General features: G+C 39.7%; 1 protein-coding gene across 1 annotated transcript in view; it reads right to left on the minus strand.

The window, feature by feature from the left end:
- The window catches only part of igf1r (insulin like growth factor 1 receptor), a 147,891-nt gene extending 124,465 nt beyond the window's left edge, over positions 1-23,426 (minus strand). The window contains exons 1-2 of the mRNA XM_002933305.5: positions 21,967-23,426; positions 1,751-2,302 (exon numbers count right to left, since the gene is read on the minus strand). Coding sequence (XP_002933351.1) covers positions 1,751-2,302; positions 21,967-22,057 — 643 coding nt within the window. The 5' untranslated portion in view covers positions 22,058-23,426. The remainder of the gene's footprint in view (positions 1-1,750; positions 2,303-21,966) is intronic.
- Between the last annotated feature and the right edge of the window lie 1,685 nt (positions 23,427-25,111).

The following is a 25,111-nucleotide window of genomic DNA, read 5'->3' on the forward strand; positions in this document are numbered from 1 at the left end:
AAGCCCTTCGCATGGCATCGCTTGCACCGGTGACTTCTATTGTTGCTGGTGGAAAACCATAGATCTATCACAGGCGACTGAACCTCTTTGTGGGTCCTTACCCTAATGGACTAAATATTCATTAGGACGCTTAAAATGCACACACCATACATACAAACTCCTAAATGTTCATCAAGCCACAGGCCCTTCAAAGAAAACAAAAAAAAAACAATTCTTCCATTTCTACAAATACAGCTCCTCTCTCTGTAGGAACAAAGCAGTGCCTTGGACTTGATCCCGACTAAGGAGGCATTGATCCATATCCAAAACAATCCTTGTTTAATTTTTTAATACTTTTTAGTGGACCTTAGGTAATGTCATCCAAACAACAGGAAAAACCCCTACAGCATACCTTGTATCTCACTCACAGGGCCTTTATTAAGGTTATTATGTATCCATGGGTACAGTGCTGCTGAATAAATAAATGTAACAACCTCATATTCTGAAAATATTTCCCATGCATGTATTTGTTATAAAGGCCCAAGGCGGCTGGGTCATTACAGCTTTCTACACTTGAGTCACATTGGTAAGTAACATGACACCATATACATTAACCAGCAAACTACTTTTATACATGTTCATGGCACATGGGCCAACTCTGCTGCCAGAGAAGTGCCCGCATCCTTCAGAAGAGCTTGTCACTAGCTATAACAAACCACAGATTTCAGCCCAAAATACACTTAAATGCACATTTTCGTGCCAAAATCCTCGTCACTGCTGGCAACAGGTGGCATCCATTAATACTAATGAAAGGCTTCTATGCCGGCTCAAAAACAACGGCAGAGAATACGTCCTGTGCACCGTGAGCCTAAGCCCCCACTAGTGCACATCCAGTTCTTTAGCAGCTTTACAACTACTTAGTGACATACTTCCACCATTTATCACAAAAGCTTCAAAATAGCGAGGCTCTGTACAGGGGGAATAATATGTGGCGCAATGTGTCAGTAGGCTTACATTTGGAAGTAATAAGTGCAATTTCATTATTGGTACAAGGTTACCTGTCCAGTTCAGCAATCCCTTAGCAACTCACACACTAAAGTACAGGTGCAATAGGCAATTTGCAGTGCCCATTAGCAGCACGCTCCATAGGTTTAAATAGGATGAAGCCTATTGAGGTCGCCAAGATTTTACTGGAACACAGCTCCTTACCATCACAGCAGTTAGGAATATATTTATTTCAAATTGGGAATGGTTTTTGTTCATTTCAGGGATGCACCAAATCCACTATTTTGGGATCCAGACGAACCCCGAATCCTTAGTGAAAGATTTGTCTGAATATCGCCCCGAATCCAAATTTGCATATGGAGGGGTTAAGAGAGAAAAATTACTATGTTAATTTGGATTAGGTTCGACCAGGCATGTGGATTCGACCGGATCCGAATCCTGCTGAAGAAGGCAGAATCTTGGCTGACTCCCAAACAGAATCCTGGATTTGGTGCATCGTCGGTTAATTTAGCACAAAATGGGTGGGCTAAGATTTTTGTGGGGGGAGGGTGGCATGAATTTCAGTATTGTATAGAAACTGCTAGTTGTACTGTTTTGTTATTTCAACTGACATCTACCAAAACCAGATCTGACAGAAGCAGCAGCTTACACAGGTGCTGCCAAACTTTTCATCAACTAAATATGAAAACGTAGAAATTTTACTGAATGTTCATAAAAAATGAGTATTTTGCAAAATAATGCATGTAAATAACTATAGATTCCTTACCTTTTTGGCAGTGTTCATCAGACCAACATCGGTCAGCAAATTCATTATTTATGGATGACTTTTCACAAATTTGCATTTTCTCTCTAGCGCCAGGACACAAATCCACACATTCCTTTGGCGGCTTATTCCCAACAATGTAATTATTGTAGACGGCATCCAGAATGAGTGACCAGTCCACCGTGGAGACGTAACACAGTTCAGAGTTCTTCTCAATCCGGACAGCACCACGTGTTATATTACGCAAGTTGTACAATCCAATCTCCTTCAGGTCTGTCATCTCGAAAATAACAAGGGCATAGTTGTAGAAGAGGACTCGGCCACGGATCACAGTGAGGTTGGGAAAGAGATTGCTGAGACTCACCAAGCCAGAAACCCGGAAAAGCAATAAATAGTCAGTAATAACGGTCAGTTTGGGGAACCGAAGGTTCCGGAAGTCCTCTGCCTTGGCATTTGAGATGAGCAGAATTTGCAGGTAGCCTTCAATCACCACACAATCTTCCAGCTGTTTAAGTTCGCGGACGTCATTTCGGATATCCATGTTTGGACCACACACTGTAAGCGACACAAACATAAGTCTGTTAGAATTATATAGTACAAGACTTTAATACCACAATAAAAAAAAACCAAATTATGTTTTACATTGAAACAAATAATAATACAGAAGTGCAATAAAACCCTCATTTGTGTGTCTATAATAGTTGCCACACACAGAGTAAAACACTGTCAACCACTCCACTAGCTTTCTAGAGCAATAGGCCTTCATTTCAAGTTTCACAGAGCAGAATGACCAAAGTGGCTGGATCATGGCTAACATCACATATGGAGTAACTGGGAAGCCAGGAGACACACAGGCTTGCACAGCCACCCCACAGGCATTTACAATCGCTAGCCATAATATCAAGCGAGATTTGAAGTGCTTGAGGCAATTCCTAATGTCCACAATGACATACCAAAAACAAGCTGTATTTATTCAATGAAAGATCTCTTTTCCTTTTTATACTCTACTGTCTCTGCACAGAAAGACTAACAGGAGAGATTAGGTGCTAATTGGAAATCAGGAATGCAAAAGGAAATTTACTGTAGGTAATGTTCTCCAGATATAGCACTGAATGCCCAAACCCCAGCTATTACATAAAACTATATTGTATTTCAACATTGGCATCATTTTAATTGCTTATTTTCTATTTATATGTAGAGCCTCCCAAGCAGTTTGCCTTTACATAGCTTTGTTTGCTATGACAACCACGTCATGAAATAGAACTGGCGACAATAAAGACGACACGGCAAGGATGTGACCATGGGCTATGTATGGGAAATTTCAATATAAAAGAACGAGTTGTCATAATTTCTCATTATTAATAGAAATAAATCCTAGAGATGATATGCATGATATACTTTGCAGCACGATCGTATCTTCAATAAAACGCCTCTCGGAATTTAATTTGCATCAGAAGTTTATGGCCCTGTATAGATGGTTCCAATACACTCATGAAAAAAAATCATCATAGCTCGGAGTAAAAATGGTTCGTAAAGCAGCAGCTCTTGCCTTTATTTTATGCATTCAGAGAGTCAATAAATACCTAATAAGTGGGATTCACTTATATCTCATTTCTACAAGATATTCCAGAATTAATTCTGATGGAGAAAGATGGTGTGGAGATCACACAACCTTGACCAATTCTTTTTTTTTTTTTTTTAAACCAAAAAACAATTTCTGCTTTGGATTCTGTTATTTGAGGTATTTTTATTTCAAAGCACTAAAACTTAATGCACAGATTTTTGTAGCATTAAACAATGTGACAAACTTAAGTATTAAATACCTGCACTTTTGGTAAAGACGCATTTTGCAGCAACAGCAGCTTTAAGTCTTTAAAGAGCAGGTCCACCTAATGTAAGAGGGGCCTACACTATTTAATCCTACAAGTCAAAGAGGGCCATCCATGTAAATATCCTTTTGTTTGGTAAGGTTGCCAACAAACTAAGATTTTTCCCCTATATCCACCTTGAGCTTCGCGATATAATGTTGATCAGCAGCTTTCATGAGCATGTGTTTATTATTATTAACATTTATTTATAAAGCGCCAACATATTCCGCAGCGCTGTACAACACTTTTTGGCATTCACAGAACTATGGTTAAAATTGCAAAGTTTTTATAAATCTTTCACATTGTTATGTACCTTTTCCAATTTCACAACTGGGTGACTGAGTGACTGAGTGACAAACTCCAGGTGTCTAAGGCGTTTTTGTGCCACCCTCCCATACAGTGTTATGTGCAGCTGTTGATAACCATAATACATACCTATGGTAAATATGGTGGTGATATTATCATGTATTGCATCATGTAGGATTGTGTTGAGCTGCTTTCACCAGCAGACACTTATCCTGAAGAAGGGATGCAGCAAAGTACTGGAAAATTCCCCCTGCTACAGAGCTAATGCTTGGTTCAGAAAGCAGTGGATCAATTTGAAAAACGTTTTCCATCCTGGAGTCTATCTGAATAAAAGGAAAAGGCACATGTGGCCAATGCGACTGCCCGCTTTATTTCCAGTTTGGTGGGCAGTAAAACACACACACAATTAGCCCTTTCTTGACCATGAGTGATAATAGTCCATCCTGCAAATATCACACAAGCTGTTCGCAATTGCCCAATGCTCTATGGCCCAAAAAAACGGGACAAAGTCACCCCCAAACATTGTGCAAAGCTGGGATACACTCCACAACATTTCAAGCTGCTACTGCCATAAAGGGCAACTCTACAAAATTATAAAAGTGTAGGGATTGAATACTTATGCAAACGGAATTGTATTCCTAATGTAAAAAACCCTAGCACAAGATGTCTGATTCTAAGTGCAGAGTGGATAATCCATAAACAGTTTTTAGACATAGTTTTTTCCATTCCCCCTTGTTAAAGGAGAAGGAAAGGCAAAGTCACTTGGGGGTGCCAAAATGTTAGGCACCCCCAAGTGACTTTAATCGCTTACCTTGTACCCCGGGCTGGTGCCGCTGTTAGGAGAAAACTGCACCAGCCCGGGGAACCTGGAGTGATGCGCTTCCTCGTTCCGGCTTTGTTTACCTGTGACTATGCGGTAGGCGCATGCGCAGTAGAGTGAAAAGCCAACTTCTCTGTTAAAGTTCGGCCTTTTACTCTACTACGCATGCGCGTGCTCGCGAAGCAGGAAGAAGGAAGCGCTGCAGCTACCCCGGGCTGGTGCGGTTCTCTCCCAACAGGGGCACCAGCCCAGGGTACAAGGGAAGCAATTAAAGTCACTTGTGGGTGCCTAACATTTTGGCACCCCCAAGTGACTTTGCCTTTCCATGTCCTTTAAGCACACACATATTATAGAACCAGGCTGAATTTAGGTGTTACTGCTTCTTTAAGATTTGACAATAGGATTTGAGCAAATACATTAACAAGCTTTCTTTCCTGTTTAAGCTTTGCAAAAGCATCTTTATCCTTATTCCTCCCCCTCCGCAGAGACAGTGTGAATTAATCAGCACTTTCTGTGCTACACCGTATTAAAGATTACATCAAACTTATTTTCCAGTTACCAGAGTAATGGAAATTATCTGTGTCTTTTGTCTTTCATTATTCTGCTTTTCCCTTAAAAAAGATGCTGTTTTAAAAGGACATCTGTGCCTATAGCAAAATCATGCATTACTCTGTGTGCAGTAGCATGAAGGAATAAAGGCATGCAGAAAAAACGGGGTACTTATTAAGCCCTAAACTGGGGTGTCTGTGGCTCCTGAAATCAATATCCGAGCTGGGGGTCAAAATCTGGCCCCTATAAAACCTACAGAACCTATGCTCCTGGGAAAAATATCCTCAGATGAGAAAAGTAAGAATGCCAGAGACCTGGGGGTTTTCGGATAAGGGGTCTTTCTGTAATTTGGATCTCCATACCTTAAGTCTATTAAACATTAAATAAAACCAATAGGATTGTTTTGCCCCAATTATAATTAATTATATCTTAGTTGGTAAATATAGTTAGTAAATGTTCCTGTTTTAGTATTTCAGTGAAATCGGAAATAATTTAAAAAAAATGTAAATTATTTGCTTTGTTTGCTTTATTCAAAGGTTTCTGGATAACAGGCTTCAGAATAACAGATCCTATACCTGTACATACATGGGCTGTCCTGATATTTATGTGAACAGTTGGTTACAAGCCAAATGGGTGTAAGCTGAGCCATACTGTGCCCATCCCATTATCTGCACATTTTACTACTTAACCTCTAAAATGACCATTTAAATATGGGCATACAGGCACCACAATGGGTGGGCAGTTTGACAAATGTTGTTACTTGATGTACAGGTATGGGACCTGTTATCCAGAATGCTCGGGACCTGGGATTTTCCGGATAAGGAATCTTTACGTAATTTGGATCTCCATAACTTAAGTCTGCAAAAAATCTTTTATACAGGAAAAACCCAATAGGCTTGTTTTGCCTCCAATAAGGATTAATTATATCTTAGTTAGGTTCAAGTACAATGTTACCTTTTATTATTACAGAGAAAAGGGAAATCATTTTTAAAAATTGGAATTATTTGTTTATGATGGAGTCTATGGGAGATGGCCTTTCCGTAATTTGGAACTTTCTGGAAAAGGGATTTCCGGGTAAGGGATCCCATACCTGTACTTATAATTACAGGTACAGTGGAAAGCAGACTGGACAGACCATCCAGCAATGAGACTGCAGCCAGTCGAATGAAGTGTAATCCAGTGTTGGAAAGGAGCGGCACTTTTGTGCAGATACAGTATGGGAGCTGCCAAACTGATTCACACATAAACCCTCCTTAAAAAAACATAGTGTTCCAAACATTTCTCATACACCTTTATTAAAGAGAGAATTTCACATACATTAACTCTTTCCAGATCAGTCTGGTGAATGCCAACATTTATGGCAGCTCCTACTCTTATGTATAAAAAATAGGAATGATCTGGACGCACAGTAAACAATGGCCTCTATTTATTGAAAGAGGGAGGGAAAGCTCAGAATTACAGTAAGGTGATCTGCCATAGAGGCAATTTCAAGCAAAAAATTCTAAAGTTATTTTTATTTTCTTTTTCTTATAGAGTTAAATATTTCATAACATTATTTTTTCCCCTTGTCAGCCTCAATTTATTGCCCTCCTATAGCTGCTTCCACTGCCTATATCCCTTTGTAAATATTGTACAAAACCAGTATTTTTTCACCTTGCATGCACTATATTTTCTAATTTTCTAATTTCACTAGAGGCATTGTATAAATGTGTATATTCTTTAAATTAGGATGTTTAAAATATCGTTACGCTCACAAACAAGCTTCCTTATCCTCATTTTGTCCTAAGGAGCACCATATTTTTAGGAATACAAACCATCAAAAGTCTGGTTTCTGTCATATAGGCTATAGGAACACGCAGCAACACAACTTCTTAAAGTGCTTAATAGTCACTGTAAACCCAAAAACACAGTGAACAGCAAAACAATATGCCACCCCCTGGGGGATATGTTATGCTGGTGGTGGCCCTTGCAGGAAACCAGTACCCTTCAGCAGTTTGCCTAAGACCTAGTAAAAGTATTAATCTGTTGGGTGCTGACTAACACAGCTGCTTAAAAATAAAATATGCATGCACTGAATGTATTTACATACCTTCCCCAGCTAAATCTGCTTTTGGCACAGCATGCTTTACCCATGAGCAAAGTTGCCTTTAAGTCTAGCTTCCCAGCATGCAGAATGTGTTGTTGTGGCATCAGATCTAGGACAAATACATTTCTAAGGACCCATAAATGTCTGAAGTGCGAGAAGCTGAAGCTTTGCAAGAGTCAGGACCGAGATGCACAGATCCAGAAGCATTCCACTCATGAGGCTGGCAAGGCTCCAGGCATGATTCATAAATGTTTGTGGTACCTCCGAGAGGGAAGAGATTATGAAGAGGTCACATTCTCAAACAGGACCCAAGACTGACAGGAAGCAAATGGAAGATGTTGTTTTGCCCCTAAGTACAGGTGGCAGAGAATGACCGGAATAAATATAAAAGCATAGGCCACCTCTCACCTCAACAGAAAAGGCAGTAAGTGCATTACTGATGGGGGAGTTCTTTATTATTATATCATATATCTTGTATGTTCATTTACCTGTTATCCTATTAGACTCTACATAAATGAGGTTAACCTTTTAGCAGCCTATGAAACAGCAAGAACAATCTTTGTCTGCAAATTGGATGCTGGGAGTTGAAGGACTTTATACATGGGATACAAATACATGGGACAGCTGCTTGAAAAGGTTCCGTATTTACCAAATTGGTAGATCATCTCACATGGTGCCGGTCAGATAGATAAATGGATGAAAATCTCCCTCTCTACAGTAGTGATGCCACTCCGGACTGGCAGAACAGTCGCCCATGACCAGCCAGTGAGGGTCAGCCCCTCCAATTTAAGAAGGGTGTTTATACTTTGAGAAGTAGGATTTCAGGGATTGGAAATAGAGAGGCAGTGTACAAGAGTGTGATTAATTCATCATTAAGATAGATAGGAACGATGAGCTACTAGTGCTGAACAAGTGAAGGATAAAATGAGGATTACATCCTGCTTTCCACACTACAAGATGTGTCGCTTAGCAGAAGCAAGCAAAGTGGGTGGCATATTATGACAGTAAAACCTTTCCTTAACTGTAATAATAATATTTAAGCTGTGTTCTGCTAGTAAGCTGTCTGGATCAGCAAAGGAAGGCAGTAAATTACAAGCGGTTTGTACACAGAACACTTGACGAGCACTCTGCAGAGATACAAGCCTGCTACAGGTGTGGCTTAGCCACTTTACACTACTTCTTTGCAACAAATGATCACTTTGTTGGTTAGTTAGAGACCGTTCCAAACTCAGGGAGCCCCTCTGAGGTCAGAAAAGGACACTTACAGGAGTGACTATTAATACTTACATTCACATGATAAAAAAAAATTGCATCTTTAATAATTAAAAGGAGGGTCCCGCACTCCATAAAGCCCAACATGGTAAAAATCAAAGGCACTACAGATGAGGGCACACAGTCACACAACATCTCCGTCATTTACAGCTCAGTCATGTGACAGCACATGATCAGGGGAACAACTGCAGGAGTGACGCACTATCCCCACTGGCATCTCTTTGGGGGCTCAACAGAATATTTAAGGATTTTAGGACAGTTTAAGAAGCATCATAAAATGAGTTAACCCTTCCTTTGTAGATAAAGAAACTGCAACCCCACAGTTATCTGAGGCTTCACTTGAAGAGTGTTTGCAATGACATTTACATGGAATGATTGGATCCACTGGCACTGTCCGTAATGAGCCACTAGTGCCGAGCAGTAGAGAAGCAGTGGTTCTTTCTGGGCCCACTATTAAGGTTTACAGCTATTAGGCTGTGCAGGGCAGCTCCTTGCTTTGGTATGAATGGTCCTTTTTAATGGTGAATCTAATTGGGATTCTCCCAAGATATATGTATGTATGTATGTATGTATTTATATTTTGATTTATATAGCATGTATCCAAGGTATAACAGAGGTTATGCACAAGTAGATTCAGGAACAGAGCCTATATAGGGAACATAGGTTATGCTGTAGATTGTAAGCTCTTTTAGACATGGCTCTATTCACCTCTTGTATCGGTTATTGATTGCTTTATGTGTTACTCTGTATATCCAATGTATGAAACCCACTTATTGTACAGCGCTGTGGAATATGTTGGCGCTTTATAAATAAATGTTAATAATAGTAATATGCTGTAGATGGAGGATGAACTCTGCACTTGCACCACAGGCATATTGCGTGATTAAACTGGTGTCTGCATCTACAATGCACCTCACATGTATAGGTGCCATATTCTACGTGTGTCTAAAGTGCACTCAAACACATGCGCAGTGAATGCATTTTATAAACACACAAACATTCTCTGTGTATGTAACCTCAAACAGGCCAACCATGCCTTTATCAAGTGCCATGCCAAAGGTCCTAGGCTAGGCCTAGACTGTGCCCATCACAGGGAACTGCATTATATGCTCACTTTTTATAAAAGATAATCTGTATAGGACTTTAGGAACAGTTTTTGAATTAGATAAAAAATACCTAAAAAGACACAGATTATATATAAATAGAAGGGTTCTTATAAGCTGTTTTTTATCCATTGCCCAATAGAGCTGGACAATAGCACACACAAGTGCAAGCACGCACACACACAGAGGCGGTGTCGGCTTTCGAGCCTCCTGACTGTGGCCTCCAGGAGAGGCTGACCTCAGACTGAAGTCACAGGAAATGCTATTCCTCTTTTTTCCCTACAACTTCTTCAATGAAAGCTTTCATGCAAAGCGGCCAATCAGCTTGCAGGCACAACAAATCCAAGGAGCAGTCTATGAATGGGGTGGGGGTTCCTGGGGGGGGGGGGGGGGTCAGTACAGTCTTTTCTTCCCAGCCCTCTCAGGAATGAGAAAAATCCCAGGCATTTTGCATTATTTTCTGAGTGGGGGTAGGAAGAGGATGGAGGAGGAAATAACCCTTTGGCTCCAGGGCTTTATGCTGAAAAGCATTTTGTAACAGTGAGACTCTGCCAATGCAGAACAATAAAATGTGAGAAAAAACCAGAATAAAAGACTCTATAGCACTAACATCTGTCGGGGATCCTACTGTGTAAAAACTACAGAGGACACCAGGAACATAATTTAGACAAATTTAACACCAACAAAGTCCAAGTGACAATACATTTATAACAAAGACCTTTAAATAGCTACCCAATAGAAGCAAATGCCTCTCCTGACTCATTAAACAACATACACATTTAGGCACATATGCTGGAAATAACGTGAGTTAAGAAACAAAGGAATGGAGGCCCCCAGTCACGCACGTAAAACTACAAATCCCATCATCCTCCACCAGATAACACAAAAGCACATCCGAAGTCAGTGCAACCTGCCCTAAATGAACATCAGATATTACTTCCCTTACCCTTCATCAAAATTGCAGAAGAAACAGCCACATGAAAGAACTCAGATGGGTAACAGCTTCTTTGCCACGTCAAACATTTGTTTCACAACTTGAGACAATTCCCATAATCTTCTTGCCTGGACGCTGACAGTGAGCAGTTCAGCAACGGGACGCAGAGAAGAACTGAATCTAAGAGCTTGCAATTCTGTATGGAAGGCGCTATATATATATATATATATATACATACATATAAGCACGGTGAGCCCTTTTCAACAACATAGGGACTCAGGCCATAAGTTAAGAGTCCTCGAGCTAGATCCACTGAACCCCCTTTCTTTGAATATCTTGGTGCTACATAAAAAAAGAATGATGATGATGTTAAATACAACATACAGAAGATCTGGCCCTGTAGTTTTGAGCAGGTGAGTTGTGTGCTACAGCATAAGCAGGTGCCAGGTAGGCCAGTAATCCAAGCCTCAATAGAGCATTACTAGCTCATAACCTGGCCTCTTGTAAAACGGAGCAACAGTTAATACCTCAGTGTAAGAATATGGTCTGCTAGCCAACACAGAACATGCCAGCCTGCTTGGTGAAACGTCCAACCTAGAAGATCAAGTGAGCAGCAATCCAGCAAGTGCAGTGACTGGCATATGGCTGCCTGGATGCTTCCATACAGTTAGCAAAGAGGACGCTGAATCAGGAGAAAGAACTTTTCTGGCTGCCTTTTGTATCAGTAATATGAACTAGTAAATAGAGTGGGCACTGCCATGCCATTTATTACTCTAATCTTATATACAGTACATCAAAGTGTTAAAAAATCTCAACAGCCTTAAAAAAAAAAAAAAAAAAATATTTCCTAATCAGAGAATAAGAGCAGGGAATGAAACTGCTGGCAAGCAGAGCACGGAGCATTTTATCTGAACAAATACAAACCACCAGAATCACATGGGAAGTGTCGTCCCCTCAACATTAAGGCAGACTCATTCAGAAATACTGGGCCACAATCGAACACTATTTAAAGTTCACTGCCCTTTCCTACTCTGATAAGAATGTGCTCTAAAGCGCAGAGCATGGAGAACCGCAGCACTACCGAGCTTATTCCATGCATGACACATAGCCAAACAAGGAGCGCAAATATCAGGGGGCCTTTGCAAAGGGCAGAACGCATTCTCCAAAGCACAGGGCTCACTTGGTCTTATGGATGGCTCCCTTTGGCACTATTAAAATGATGAGGACAGGTTTATTCTAAGGAAATGTTTAGAGCCAAGTGTTGTAAGCATAAAACACAAACAGCATCATGGATTTTCATAAGGAACTGAGTCAGTCAGTGAAAGCATAAAACTAACCAAACTCAGAGTGACACAATTAAAGCGGTCACTAAACTCTATATTTATATATTTAATATAGGGCCAAAACAGCTATGCAGCACTTTACAGCAATTGATCACCATAAAATAAAATGCTAGATGCCCTTGCCATGCCTTTCTACTTTTTTGCTACAGACTATACCCCTTTGTGCTGGACCATTCTCCCACTATCTTTGCTTCAAAAATGACAGTGTGGCTTTGAAGGAAGGTTTCTAAAATGAGGAAAACAACATGCATCTTCTGCAAGTAAAATCAACAGAAGACCCTGTAACAGGAATATCAACATATGGCCATCTTTCAGCATTCCATTAGGCAACAAGAGTAATACAGAACAAGTTTAATGTTTTTAGTTAAAAGAGATCTTGACCAACCAGGACCAACTAAGGTATATGCAGCCATGTTTTGCCCTAGGGATGGATGGAACACAAGGCATTGCATAACTTAGCATTACTTTGGTCCAAAAGGACATGTGCACATGGCCACTTCTAACTAATGACACTTTGGCATTGAATGGTCCTTTTTATTAATTACTTTCCCCAATAAGTTAAAACACAAATTGAATAAAAACTTTAAATAAATGTATTGTAGAGCAATCAAAACGAGAAATACTGTTACATGACATATCACATTTAAAGAATTCTAAGAATGTTACAACTGTCTCTTAAGTCAGTTATGTGTGGTATTTTGTTTTTCTTCAATTCCTCCTCTTGTGACTGCAAATGGTACTTTATGACTCTAGCAAAAGAAAAACCGTTACTCTAAGCCTTTACTTTTATCTACATGCTTATTTTTATTGTTTATCTTTCTTCCTGTTCTTTTATTCAGACACCAAAGCTGCTGGGTTGCTAGGGGAAATATGACCTAGCTACTAGACATCAGTTCACATTTCAAGCATTATTCAAGACTGATGGCACTGTTAGAATACTACTATCTGCAACACACAAAAAGTACATTTTAATACCTCATTATATATGGTGTGTATGGTGTCTGTGGAAAGAAAAAAAAAGAACTTTCTTAACTATGACTACCAGCTGAAGGCGGAAAGGGGTTCTGGGAATTGCAGTTGCAAAACAGTTGGAATACCAGGGGTTGCCTATCCTGCTTTTACTTGTAATTCTGCGTGCCAAAATGACCACTTACCACAGGGCAACATATTGGAACTAAACTGCTTTAACAGAAGTGGAGCTGTTGCCTATTTACCTCTTCAGACAAAATTCCAGTCTAGTTTAGAGTATACGACTGCTTGCTTTTAGCTCTTTCCCAGGTGCAACATTTAGGGCAATTACCCTTTGTCAGACGCACGTAATCAGTTCATTAAAAAAAGGGTTCTGTCATTTTTCACTGAGGTCTCAACTTGAAAACACTAGAAAAAATATTTACCTTTTCATTCCTCTGAATCGATGCCTTTAAGAAGAAAAACCTATTATTTCCGTTAGTGTGTTACACATCGCTTAAGTTAAATGATATGATGGATGTTGTGCCATCAGAGAGAGCCCTTTGCCATTGTGCCGAGCCTTGTGTACACTCAATACATCCTTCTGATATGGAACACACTGTATTAGTTCAACTTCCCCTTATTTGCAAACAAAAGTGGAGTTATGTTTTTGTCGATGGGCCTTTAAACCGTGGGTTATCTTTAAAGGGGTGGTTCACCTTTAAGTTTTCTTTTAGTATGTTACAGAATGGCCAGTTCTACGCAACTTTTCAATTGGTCTTCATTATTTATATTTTATAGTTGTTCAATTATTTGCATTCTTCTTCTGACTAGCAGCAAGAGAAAAAAAACCTATTGCTCTGTGAGGCTACAATTTTATTGTTACTTTTAATGACTTATTTTTCTGTTCAGGTCTCCTATTTATATTCATATTTCAGTCTCTCAATCAAACCACTCCCTGGTGCTAAGGTAATTTGAACCCTAGCAATCAGATAACTGCTGAAATTCCAAACTAAAGAGTTGTTAAATATAAAGAGTTGTTAAACTAAAGAGTTGTTAAATATAAAGTCAAATAATTTTAAAAACCCACAAATAAAAAATAAAGACCAACTGCAAATTGTTTTCGAATATTATTCTCTACAACATATTAAATGTTAACTTGTTAACCTTTAATTTGTGGATTATTTGTTAGGACAAAGAGGTTTGGGTGGGGCTTACCATAACTGCACCTTCTAATCAATTAATGCAACAAAGAAATAAATCCATTGTCACTTTAATATAGAACTGAATCTGCTCCAGTAACAGCTTCACATCCATCAGAAGGTCATATGGAGAGATTCTGGGAGCTGTAGTTTGCAGCATCCAGAGCTCAAAATAGCCAATGGGTATGAGCTTTCAAACTTTCTAACTTTTAAAAAGATTTTGTTAAAGGAAATTGCGCTTCTCATGCCTGTGGCAATAAGAAAATAAAAGGCTGTTTAATTTAGCATATATTTATGGGAAATGCATGCACTTCTGTACCCAAATCTTCATCTTTTGCAGGAACAATGTATAAGGTAAAAAAAAAAAACTAAAAGGCATCAGGGAACAGACCATTCAAGTTAAGTAACTTGTTAGCCTAGTAATTCTGGATAATTTTTTACTACCACGGCACCAAAAACATAAAAGCAATAATTCTCATCTTAATTCTATGGCAGCTATAGGTTGTATGCAGTTTGAAAATGGCACAGTTGTTTTCATAGAGTACTCCAGGATTATTATATACTCACAGCCCAAAAAAGCCACAGGTCCATCTGTATATAGTTTAAACGTGGTGCAACTAATATACCCACAGTCCACACTAACTCTAGATATGTTTGTATATATAGCTCATAATATGTATAAAATCACACACAAAGTTATTTAAAACAGAAATGAATTTAATAAAAATGACACTGTATGCCACAGTATGTCCCACTTGAACTACAACCTCTAACACCAGAAAAGATATTAGAAACCCCTAATATCATCAATTTTCCAGAAAAGAATTAAACTAACAAACAAGATGATTATAAATCCAAAGATATTTCCCTTAGAACAAATGATAAAATTACAAAGCTGAATTAATAAATCTTTTCAATTTACATTGCCAAACTTTTATAGTGAGATTTAGAGATAGTAACAAACTACAACTCTTTCACCTATGTGCATAATTCTAATTTTTGTACATAGCAGAAAAACATGTCAGATTTCTATAGTCATCTGTAAATAAACCCGGTTTTGCTTAGTACAAATATGTATATATTGAATTATTCCCTGAGGAACAAATTAAATTGTGTTTACTAAAAGCATGTGCTGCATCAAAATTTACCAAGAACAAACATTAGAAAAACACTGGAAAATAGGAATAGACTTTTGGAAGCTACATTAATAAGAAAAAAAAGGGTGGGGGGGAAGGAATCACTTTTAAGGCAGGAAAAACTTACAAAACCAGAACGGGCATTAACAGCTCAGAGTCTCACATAATATAATTTAGGGTCAGTGAAAGTTTTTGTCCTACACACAAACAATAAATCTGAAACAAAATATATTATTATTATTTATATATGATTTTTTAAGCTCCAAAAGGTCCATGGATTAAAATAAAGTCCAAACAAATCAAGAAAAATGTAACTGTCACTGATTCCTTAAAAAAATATCAATTTCCAAGAAATGGATTTTTTTTCCATTAAGCAGAACTGAGTTATATCAGGATCATGGCATAAAACAGTCATAATGACAATTCCATATCTGTGCCAGTTTATATAAAATGCTGCATTGCAGGCACTGTTTTACCCATGTATTGCTAACAATCTCTAAAGCCCTTATCTTTCTGCAAAGCTGCACAACAATATACTTCTGCTAATGGACTCTGTAAGTCAGGCTCTAAAATCCTAAAACAATATTTTTTATCAGAAGGCAGCAAATGTATATACATCAATATAGAAAGGGAGGTGTTCTAATAAACCAGAATTAACATGAACAAATGCACATTAACAGAGTTCACAAAAGTGTGAAGCACAAAATCCAGTTTCTTTTATTCACATGGGCTTCACTTTATATTTTTTTTTTTTCTCAAAACAATCTTAAATGTAAATAATGTGGTTCCATTAATAAGGACAACCCATACACCCAGTATATACTCAGTCCTCAATTGCCTATCTGACTTAAGAAAGCCTACCGTTCTATTAAAAATCTCTTCATCATTTTAATATTCAGGAAAAGTAATACATTTCATGTGAAGAATGTATATAGTGTGAAAAAGCCCTTACAAAACAACATTTTCGGAAATCAAGATCACATGACTTTGGAAGGCAAATCCACACAATAATCCGCAACTTGTTGTAACACATAAGTGCAGCCATAATACAAGTGAGGAAGTTCAGTTGCATACAGAGGCAGAGAGATGAAAGAATATACATACATATTTTACACATCATTTCCACTGCGATTTAAAATATATGCAGAATATCCACTTTCTCTCTCTAAATAATCACTAACTCGGTCTTCAACACCCCTCCTATTTAAACCTTTTTTTTTTTTTTTAAAGTTACAATAAGTTGCATTCTTCATAAGACACATTTTTGTTCCTAAAGGAATTAACAATTCAAGCTAAAATTCTTAAGCATCAGGAATAACACCAATGTCTAACATAGACAAGCAATGTTTTTCTAAAAACTATATCCACAATCCATAACATTTCATACGTTACAAAACCTGAAACATAAGAAATGCAATTCTATTTATATATCACCAGTTTTTGAGAATATAGATGTGCATTGTACAGTATAAATAAACAGCAGTGAATTATGTGTTTGAAATGAAAAATCTGAAAATAATTGTATCCTTTGTAAATCTGTATAAAGTCTGCCACTCCTCTTAAAGAAGAAATATTCAACCTGTGGCCCCCGAGTATGTGTAAAAAGCTATGCTTCAGAGGCAATAGCAGAGGTGTAGTTGCACAACAGCTAAAAAGCCATAATCCTTGTTTTCAGGGTAAAACTGACATTTAATTTCTTGCATATCATAATGAATGCTATAAAACTAGAAATGGTAAAAGATTAATGGACATCACTGCATGTTATTTATTTTTTTCCATAAGAGCATATTATTCTATATTAACATCAACCACTTTATACAGGTATGGGACCCGTTATCCAGAATGCTCAGGACCTTTCAGGGTCAGGGTCTTTCGGTAATTCGGATCTCCTACCTTAAGTCTACTAAAAAAATTATTTAAACAGTAATTAAACCCAATAGGATTGTTTTGCCTCAAATAAAGGTTAATTATATCTTAGCTGGGATCAAAGAACAAGTTACAGTTTTATTATTACAGAGAAAAAGGAAATCATTTTGAAAAATGTGAATTATTTGATTCCAATGAAATCTATGGGAGATGGCCTTTCCGTAATTCTGAACTTTCTGGATAACGGGTTTCCGGATAAGGGGTCTGATACCTGTACATTTACCTAGAGATAAAGATTTATTCCATACCACATAGGCAGGAACATAATGTTCTCCACTACAAGAAAAAATGAAAGGGCATATATGATTATGGGACAGCCCCATTGCTAGATATGCAGAAGTAAATTAACTGTAATTAACAGTAATTAACTGCATTATATACTGAACACTTCTGTAAGACTAACAAGTGATACCCTTGCCAGTATTTAATGCATGACCTATGGTTTTTCATGTCTGGAATCTCAGTAATCAGACTTATTCCCAGAAGGTTCCAAAATGAATTAAACTCAGACAAGAATGAAAGATTCATGATGCTTTTGCCTCAGTGCAGAATATGTCAGTGAGCATCAATGCAGTCAAGAGGCACCTATGCATATACAACCACCCTTCTGGTCCGCTGGTTGTGGGGTTGATCCTTATTAAGCAGCATGCCCTGGACAAGAGAGATTTTACCTCTTGAAATAGGGAATGATTCAATCATCATCTTTACATAAATACAACTGTGTTACTGACTGTGAAACAATTGGACCAAGAGATCAAATAACCCTGTTAAATAACAAATCCATTTTATTTATAGGATACTGCGTAAACAAATGAATCTAGGATATGGAAATAAAAACACTAATCTCTATAGGGAATATAGGGATCTAACGTACATATTAAATGTATCCCAGCTCTGTTTGGAAGTAACAACAGGGCTATACCTAGGGATAGCATTGCATCAATTATGGAAAGCAAAATAATGTGTGCAAATATAAAGAAATGTTTGAGCATGATTGTGGGTGAGGACATTACATTATTATTTGCATATTTTCAGGCTGCATTTATACAGCCATAAACTGCTAGTACGTGTGGTCTGTAGATATCAGACCAAGCTGAAGGGAATGGTGGTACAGTATTGCTCAGGGTGGCCTCCTGGGGGATTATTCTCTACCCCAGTGTTTCTAAATCTAATGTATGTATTACTGCTAGACCCTGGGGTGCTCTCAAGAGCCCCAAATTCCTATAAACACCTCCAAAGCAACCCTCTATTTAGAAAAGATAGACTTGGGGTTCATAATTAACACCACGCATGCTGTTACCTCTTAGCTGTGCACACACATGTGAATTATGGTTCAAAAACTCAAATGTTTGGTATTTATTAAGTGCAAAAAACTTGAAAACTCAAATGTAAAACGTTGCCATCTAAAAGCTTGCGAGTTTTTATAGAAGTCAATGGGAGTTGTCCTAGGCAAAGTCAAGCCACATTTGCAAAGTCAAATTTTTCAAGTTTTTCGAGAGGTAATTAAAGGGAGCATTTTCTTACGACGATGACACATACCAGAAAGTCCTGTGGTTCTGCACCAAAAGTCCATCCTGTTTTTAAAACCTTGCTTATGGTCAATACCTACACTTCTGTTTTCTTTGTTAAACCCAGCAACAAACAGGCTTGTAAACAACTGGAACTGCAAATGTTACATTACTACATCTCCCAGTATTCCCTCTGAGCCTATATAATCTCAGGATTATATACCACAATTGATACAGTATAGGTAAAGCTTGCTTGGCTTTTTCCAAGACTAAACATATAAAAAGTTACATTTTGGTTTTATCTAATAAATGTGGAGATCTTCAGCATATTTAACAGCATATCTAACAGCAAATAAAAAAAAACTACATAAGCTAAGTAAATGTAAGTTTTCTTTATGTTTTATTAAACAAAAACTGTGTGTGGGGGGGTGTCAAGGGGACCACCAGTCGCACGACACTCCCCCAACTGATGCAAGAATCAGCAATAGATCAGGAGCACAAAGGATCTTTATGAAGCAAATATAGAAGCACTTCAGCAGGCAGATAGAATATAAATGCAGAGAACAGCATTGCACCCAAATGATCAATAGGAGAATCACAAGACTTTGCAGAAGCCGTATTTGTGCTGTGATGTTTTGGTACCACCTTCCCATTGCTATGTGATCCTATATACAAAGCACTGTCTGTATCAGCGACCAGCTCACATTCTGTCTTTCCTACTGTACTAAAAATAACACCCACTAGGATTACGGAACCCCTGTTAACCTCTCCAGTGCCAGAGAGTAAAGAGCAACCCTTTAAGATAAATGAAATTTGGAAAAAAAAACCTTGATGTCTGTAAGAGAGAGAGAAATGGGAATATGCCAATAAGGTCCCCAGACACAAATGCAAAAACAGAATCCTAGCACACAGCCTGCGGTAACAGTTTAATTAAGGATAGTGTAGAGTGGGAGCCGGCAGTTGGGTCTCCCTTACAAATAAAGCTGGTGCTGTTCTTCTATAATGACTGCAATGGCAGTCACAAGCAATGCTCATCATGCACAGATAGGTTTTAAAATGAAGAGCATGTAACTGCTTGTTTATGCTATTCCCAAACTGTGATGTGTAAGATCAGGTGTGTGTGTGTGTGTGTGTGTGTATATATATATATATATATACACACACACACACACACATACATACATACATATATAGATATTTATTTGGGAGAAAAAAAAAAAGAGACAGATCAAATCTGTGGCGAATAGAAACACAACCTTAGAAGCTTACTATCAAAGTCTGAGCATTACATGGAGACACGGGGATTATGCGTAATGTTATGTCTGGTTCACCTAAAGTATGATTGTGTCTGTATATGGCAGACACAATGATCACATGGCAGAGGAGAGAGTAAATATTCTTGGTGTGTGCTTCTAGCTCACGGAGTGGATCGGCAGAGTCTTTGGACAGGGTTCTGCTAGTAATACAATAACTGACACCGATTATTGAGATGCTACAGATACACAAAGCTCAACAGATTAACATAGCTCTGCCTATCCCCCATTGTATTTCTCAATCACAGTCATTAAAAGCCAAGCACTGGGAGAGAAAACACATGTAAAATTAGTTCTTAGTGTTATTTTTTATATTTGGGTAATTCTTATACTCCTCCCATCCAAAATGGAAAACACAAACATGAGAAAGTATTTAACACTTGCCTACAGCCGTCTCCTAAACAAGGTGCCTGAGACGGTAACAAATCTTGGCATGGACCACACAATTTGGGACAGGCATAAAAAATAAACTAAAGGGGAAATAGAAGGGAGGGAAGAAATCAAGATTTAATCACCTGTAATAATTGTTTTTATATCTTTGCCAACACTTATCGGGGACTGGTGCAGCATGATGAAGTTTTCCCCATATATTTATCTATCTCTGCACATAGGTGCTTAATGTGTTACATATATGCTACCAGCCCCTGTATCATTATAGCCATTGCATGGTTTTGATAAGAATAATCTTGGGTGCATAGAAGTCATAACGACTGCAACTTTGTGTCAGTGGAGAGGTTGCTGGATGCAAGCATCATGGTGCATCAGTTGCCGACAACATAAAAAAACAGTAACTAAACTAGTGGGTAAAAGGTTAAACTGTCACATCCTTGAGGTGAAGTCTTATATACATGTTACTGCATCTCCCAAGCAATATCACTCAGTAGCACCAATACTTACAGTACAAACAGTGTGGACTAGAATGCAACTAGATGCATGAGAATCTCAAACTTCAGACCTGTCATAAAAATCTGAGACATAAGGGCAAGTCCACGGTCCTTCTCCACAGAAAGCCCAAACTACCCATACCGAAGCAGGGATGGGCCACTGCTGCCTGGCTACACAAGCCAGCATGACCTGAGATTTATAGGATGGCTACAATTCCAATGATGAGCTTACAAGTTATCAAAACAGTGGCTGCATTTACTGCAAACGAGCGACTGAAATCAGGGGAAGGGCAATAGTTATTCAACAGCTCCCATTGGAATGCTGGTATCTGTAGTCCAACAGAAGCAAGTTTGGAGATTTCTAGACTACAGCACCAAGCTGTATAATATTTAAAATGTGCTGCAGCAGCATTGGGAGAGATTGGTACCTGAAGCATGGAGATGGGAGCTATGCAGCGTGTGTGGTTATCCATTAGTGCAACGCACATGCAGTTATGAGACGAGAGTGTGCAGTCTGAGCAAGTCACTCGCATCCATACAATTCCCCACACAACAGATGAAGATGAGAGAGGAAAGAGAGACCCAATGCTGATGTACACTCAGATGCCAAAACATTTAGCAGGAAGGGGGCAATGATGTCCAACCTGCAGTTATTCGGCTGTTGTGGACTACAGCTCCCAGCATTCTCCCACACACACACACAAAAGGCTGCAGATTGGGCATCCCTGGTGCTGCACATTGGGAGCTTAGGGACACTGACAGCTCATATCTCTAATACTGGAATGATTGATGGCTCTCTGGGGCCCCTAAAGGCCAACACTGAGGGGAGCTGCGTACTAGTAATGGGGAAACAACAGCAGGTGGGATTCGGGCCAAAGAGTAGAGAAAGTGCGGCCCCAAATCTTTGCTCCCCACTGATGCGCACCACAGCAGCCATACGTGCAGCCTGACGCAGCGACACTTCCCACACTGCGTGGGAGCCCCATGTGCCCGGGGTACCGGGGGGCTACAGGACACTCACCTCTCCCAGCCGACGGTCCCAGGCACAGAAGGAGGAGGACGAGGACCCCCGGGATCCAGGCCGTACAAGCAGGCACCAATCCGGCCTTCATGTCCACAAACAAGTCCCCGCGTACAGCCCACTCAGGGAATCCGAGGAAATGCTCATGCACTCTGCCAGGAACTCCCCCCTGGCCCGGAATAACAAAAATGGCGCCGCCGGTCCTTTCTACCTGGACCACAAGCCCTGGAATTCCCGGGTCACCTTGCTCTGGAACCTGCTTGGATCGTGAAACGTGGATTATTGAGCGGACTGGCCAAGTTGTACTGGCAGAGCAGCGGCCGGCACCAACTCCAGGGGGAGCCCCTGAGCTCCACAGTTCCCCCCCTCCCCACTGCCCTGACTGATAGGCAGAGGGACAAGGGGGTTACTTGGGGTTCTCTGGCAGCTACGAAACAGGCGCCGCCCACTACGAGGAATTGGGCCCCGTTATCCAATGGGTTTCTTCGCTCTTGTTACTCTGCGTATCTCCCCTACTCCCCGGTGGCAGTATATCCCTGGCCTGAGGGGGCGCTATGAAATCCGCCTGATGCTGGGTAAATCCAAGGGTAAGTGTGCGGCTCCTCAGTCCCGCAGGGTAACGTGTATCTCCCCGGCGCACAGTGTGTCAGTCCCGCCGCTGGAACCGGCCGCACGGAGGAAGCTGATGGGAGAAACCCGAAGCCCGCACCTCGCCCTCCTCTCCCTCCATGTCAGCCCCGGGCACAATCCGCTATCCCACGGCAGGAGGCCGCTGCACACCCGCCGGACCAATGAATGGAGGAGAGTATCTCGGCCCGCCCGACTCGCCGCCGTCCGAGCGATTCTCTTCAGCCCTAGGATAAAGCCCGAGAGGCTTAAAGCTGCGTACGGGCTGCTCTCCCGCTGCTTGCCGTCCGTGTGTAGGGATCCCCGGGCCGCCGCCGCCACCGAGCCTCTCTCATTGGGATCTCCTCTCAGTGTGTGTGTGTGTGCGCGGCGCTAATGCTGTAAACAAGAGCCTGAGCCGCACACTCTCTCTCTCTCTCTCTCACACACGCACAGACTCACACACTGGGCTGTCTGCAAAGCCAGGACTGGGGAGCTACTCCCGCTGCACTGGACTCGCCCGGGAATCCAATACTGCGCTCAGGCATTGCCTCCCCACTCACCCATCTACTCACTCCTCATAGTCAGTACAGGCATCCCTTATCCCCACATACTAGCGCCAGGCAGCTTCCTAGTGCGTAATAACAACAACAACAACATACTACTTCTTCTGGGGGCATTTCTCATTTGTTCATATATATATTATATTATTTATACACCTAACATCCAAAAACATTGGTATATAATTATATGTGTTTATAGAGACAATAGGTAAGAGAGCATACATGATGGCCCTTATACTACCATGAAATTAAAATGTATAATTGGTGGGGTAAAATTAAAACAAATTACTAAACCTTATTTAGTTATTATTATTTATAATGTTCTATGAGTAATGATCCCATGGCCCATTGGTACTGATCTTGTGGTACCTGATGACACAGGCTTTGTTTACCCTCCATCAGGGCTCAGCAATAAGGGCTGCACTACTGTGTAGGTGCTTCCGTTTAGATAGCCCTTGTGCTGGCGACTTTACTGTTTGTCGTTTGAGGGGACAATAGCATGAAAATAAGATTTCAATAAGTGGCGTTCTGCCACATTTTAATCAATCAAAGCGGCTTTCATTCACCAACTGACCAAAAGGATGTCGGGTAAAAAATTAGAGGGATTCTGTCAAGGGAAAATATGTTTTTGGGGTTTTTTTTTCCAAAATGCATCAGTTAATAGAAATTCACCAGCAGAATCCTGCATTGAAATCCACTTTTCAAACATTTGTATATTTACTTTTGAAATTTCACATGGGGCTAGCCATATTCTTCATTTCCCAGGGTGCCACAGCCATGTGTCCTGTGATTTGATAAACTTCAGTCACACTTTACTGCTGAGCTGCAAGTTGGAGTGATATCACTTCCCTTCCAGCAGCGATCAGCAAAACAATTGGGAGGGAGCAAGATAGCAGCTCCCAGTAGGTATCAGAATAGCACTCAATAGTAAGAAATCCAAGTCCGGCTTGGGACTCCTCCAGTTACATAGGAGTAGGAGAAACAATAGGTTACCTGAAAGCAGTTCTAATGTGTAGCTCTGGCTCCTTCTGAATGTTCAGACTCAGGTGGCGCCTACACACCAGTATTACCAGTATTACAGCTAAAAAATATACATTTATTTGTTCAAAAATGCAATTTTAAATCGTAGAATGGATTATTTGCAATGTGAACAGTGTAATATAGTAATAAAACTATATCATAAGGGTGAAGACACACTGAGCTAGTAGTAGCAGCTACTTTTTCACAGCTACTAGACTCCTAACAATACTGAGAATTGCCTCTGCTAAAGCACACGTAGAGAAATTATCAGTAAATGATCAGCATTGTCTATTTTTGTAGCCACGTAAGTAGTTACTACTAGTAGCTCAGTGTGTCTTCATCCTAAAAGTCATGACAGAATCCCTTTAACTTTATCCATTTAAAAGCATCACGCCTGATGCGTTTCATGTGCACTTAATCATAGACACAATAAAAACCCAAGAAGGTACAAAGTTTAAATAAAAGTAAAATAATTACCTTGCAAGACCACATCGCAAGCGTTAATAAATTAACCCATTGTGTTTTGTATGAAAAAAAAAATGACAGGTGATTACAAAGGGATAAACATAGCTAATCATTACATACTACTGTGTAAGTGCTCTAAATAACTCTTGTGCTGGAGATTTTATGTTATTTTTAGGAGAAAGTTGCATGAAAATAAGCGTTCAGTCAGTGGCATTCTGCCACTTTAAAACAAAACTTACATTCAGGACATATTTACTCTTTAAGGCAGGGATATTTAACTTTGTTAGGGGACAAGAAAGCATTTGGAGCTGTAGCTCAACACGAGACGCAGGCTTGGGCTAACTTGTACATTGAGAGTAATCCAAACAACAACAGCAGCATGCTCATTTTATTTAGGGACTCTTCATCAGCACTTGTTTTCCTTTTTCTATATGATTTCTTGCTACTGTTGGTCTTATTGACAAGCTTAGCTAACTTGAGTCTGGGGCAAT

The sequence above is a fragment of the Xenopus tropicalis genome, chromosome 3 (genome assembly GCF_000004195.4).
Source record: "Xenopus tropicalis strain Nigerian chromosome 3, UCB_Xtro_10.0, whole genome shotgun sequence".
In the NCBI taxonomy this organism is placed as follows: Eukaryota; Metazoa; Chordata; class Amphibia; order Anura; family Pipidae; genus Xenopus; species Xenopus tropicalis.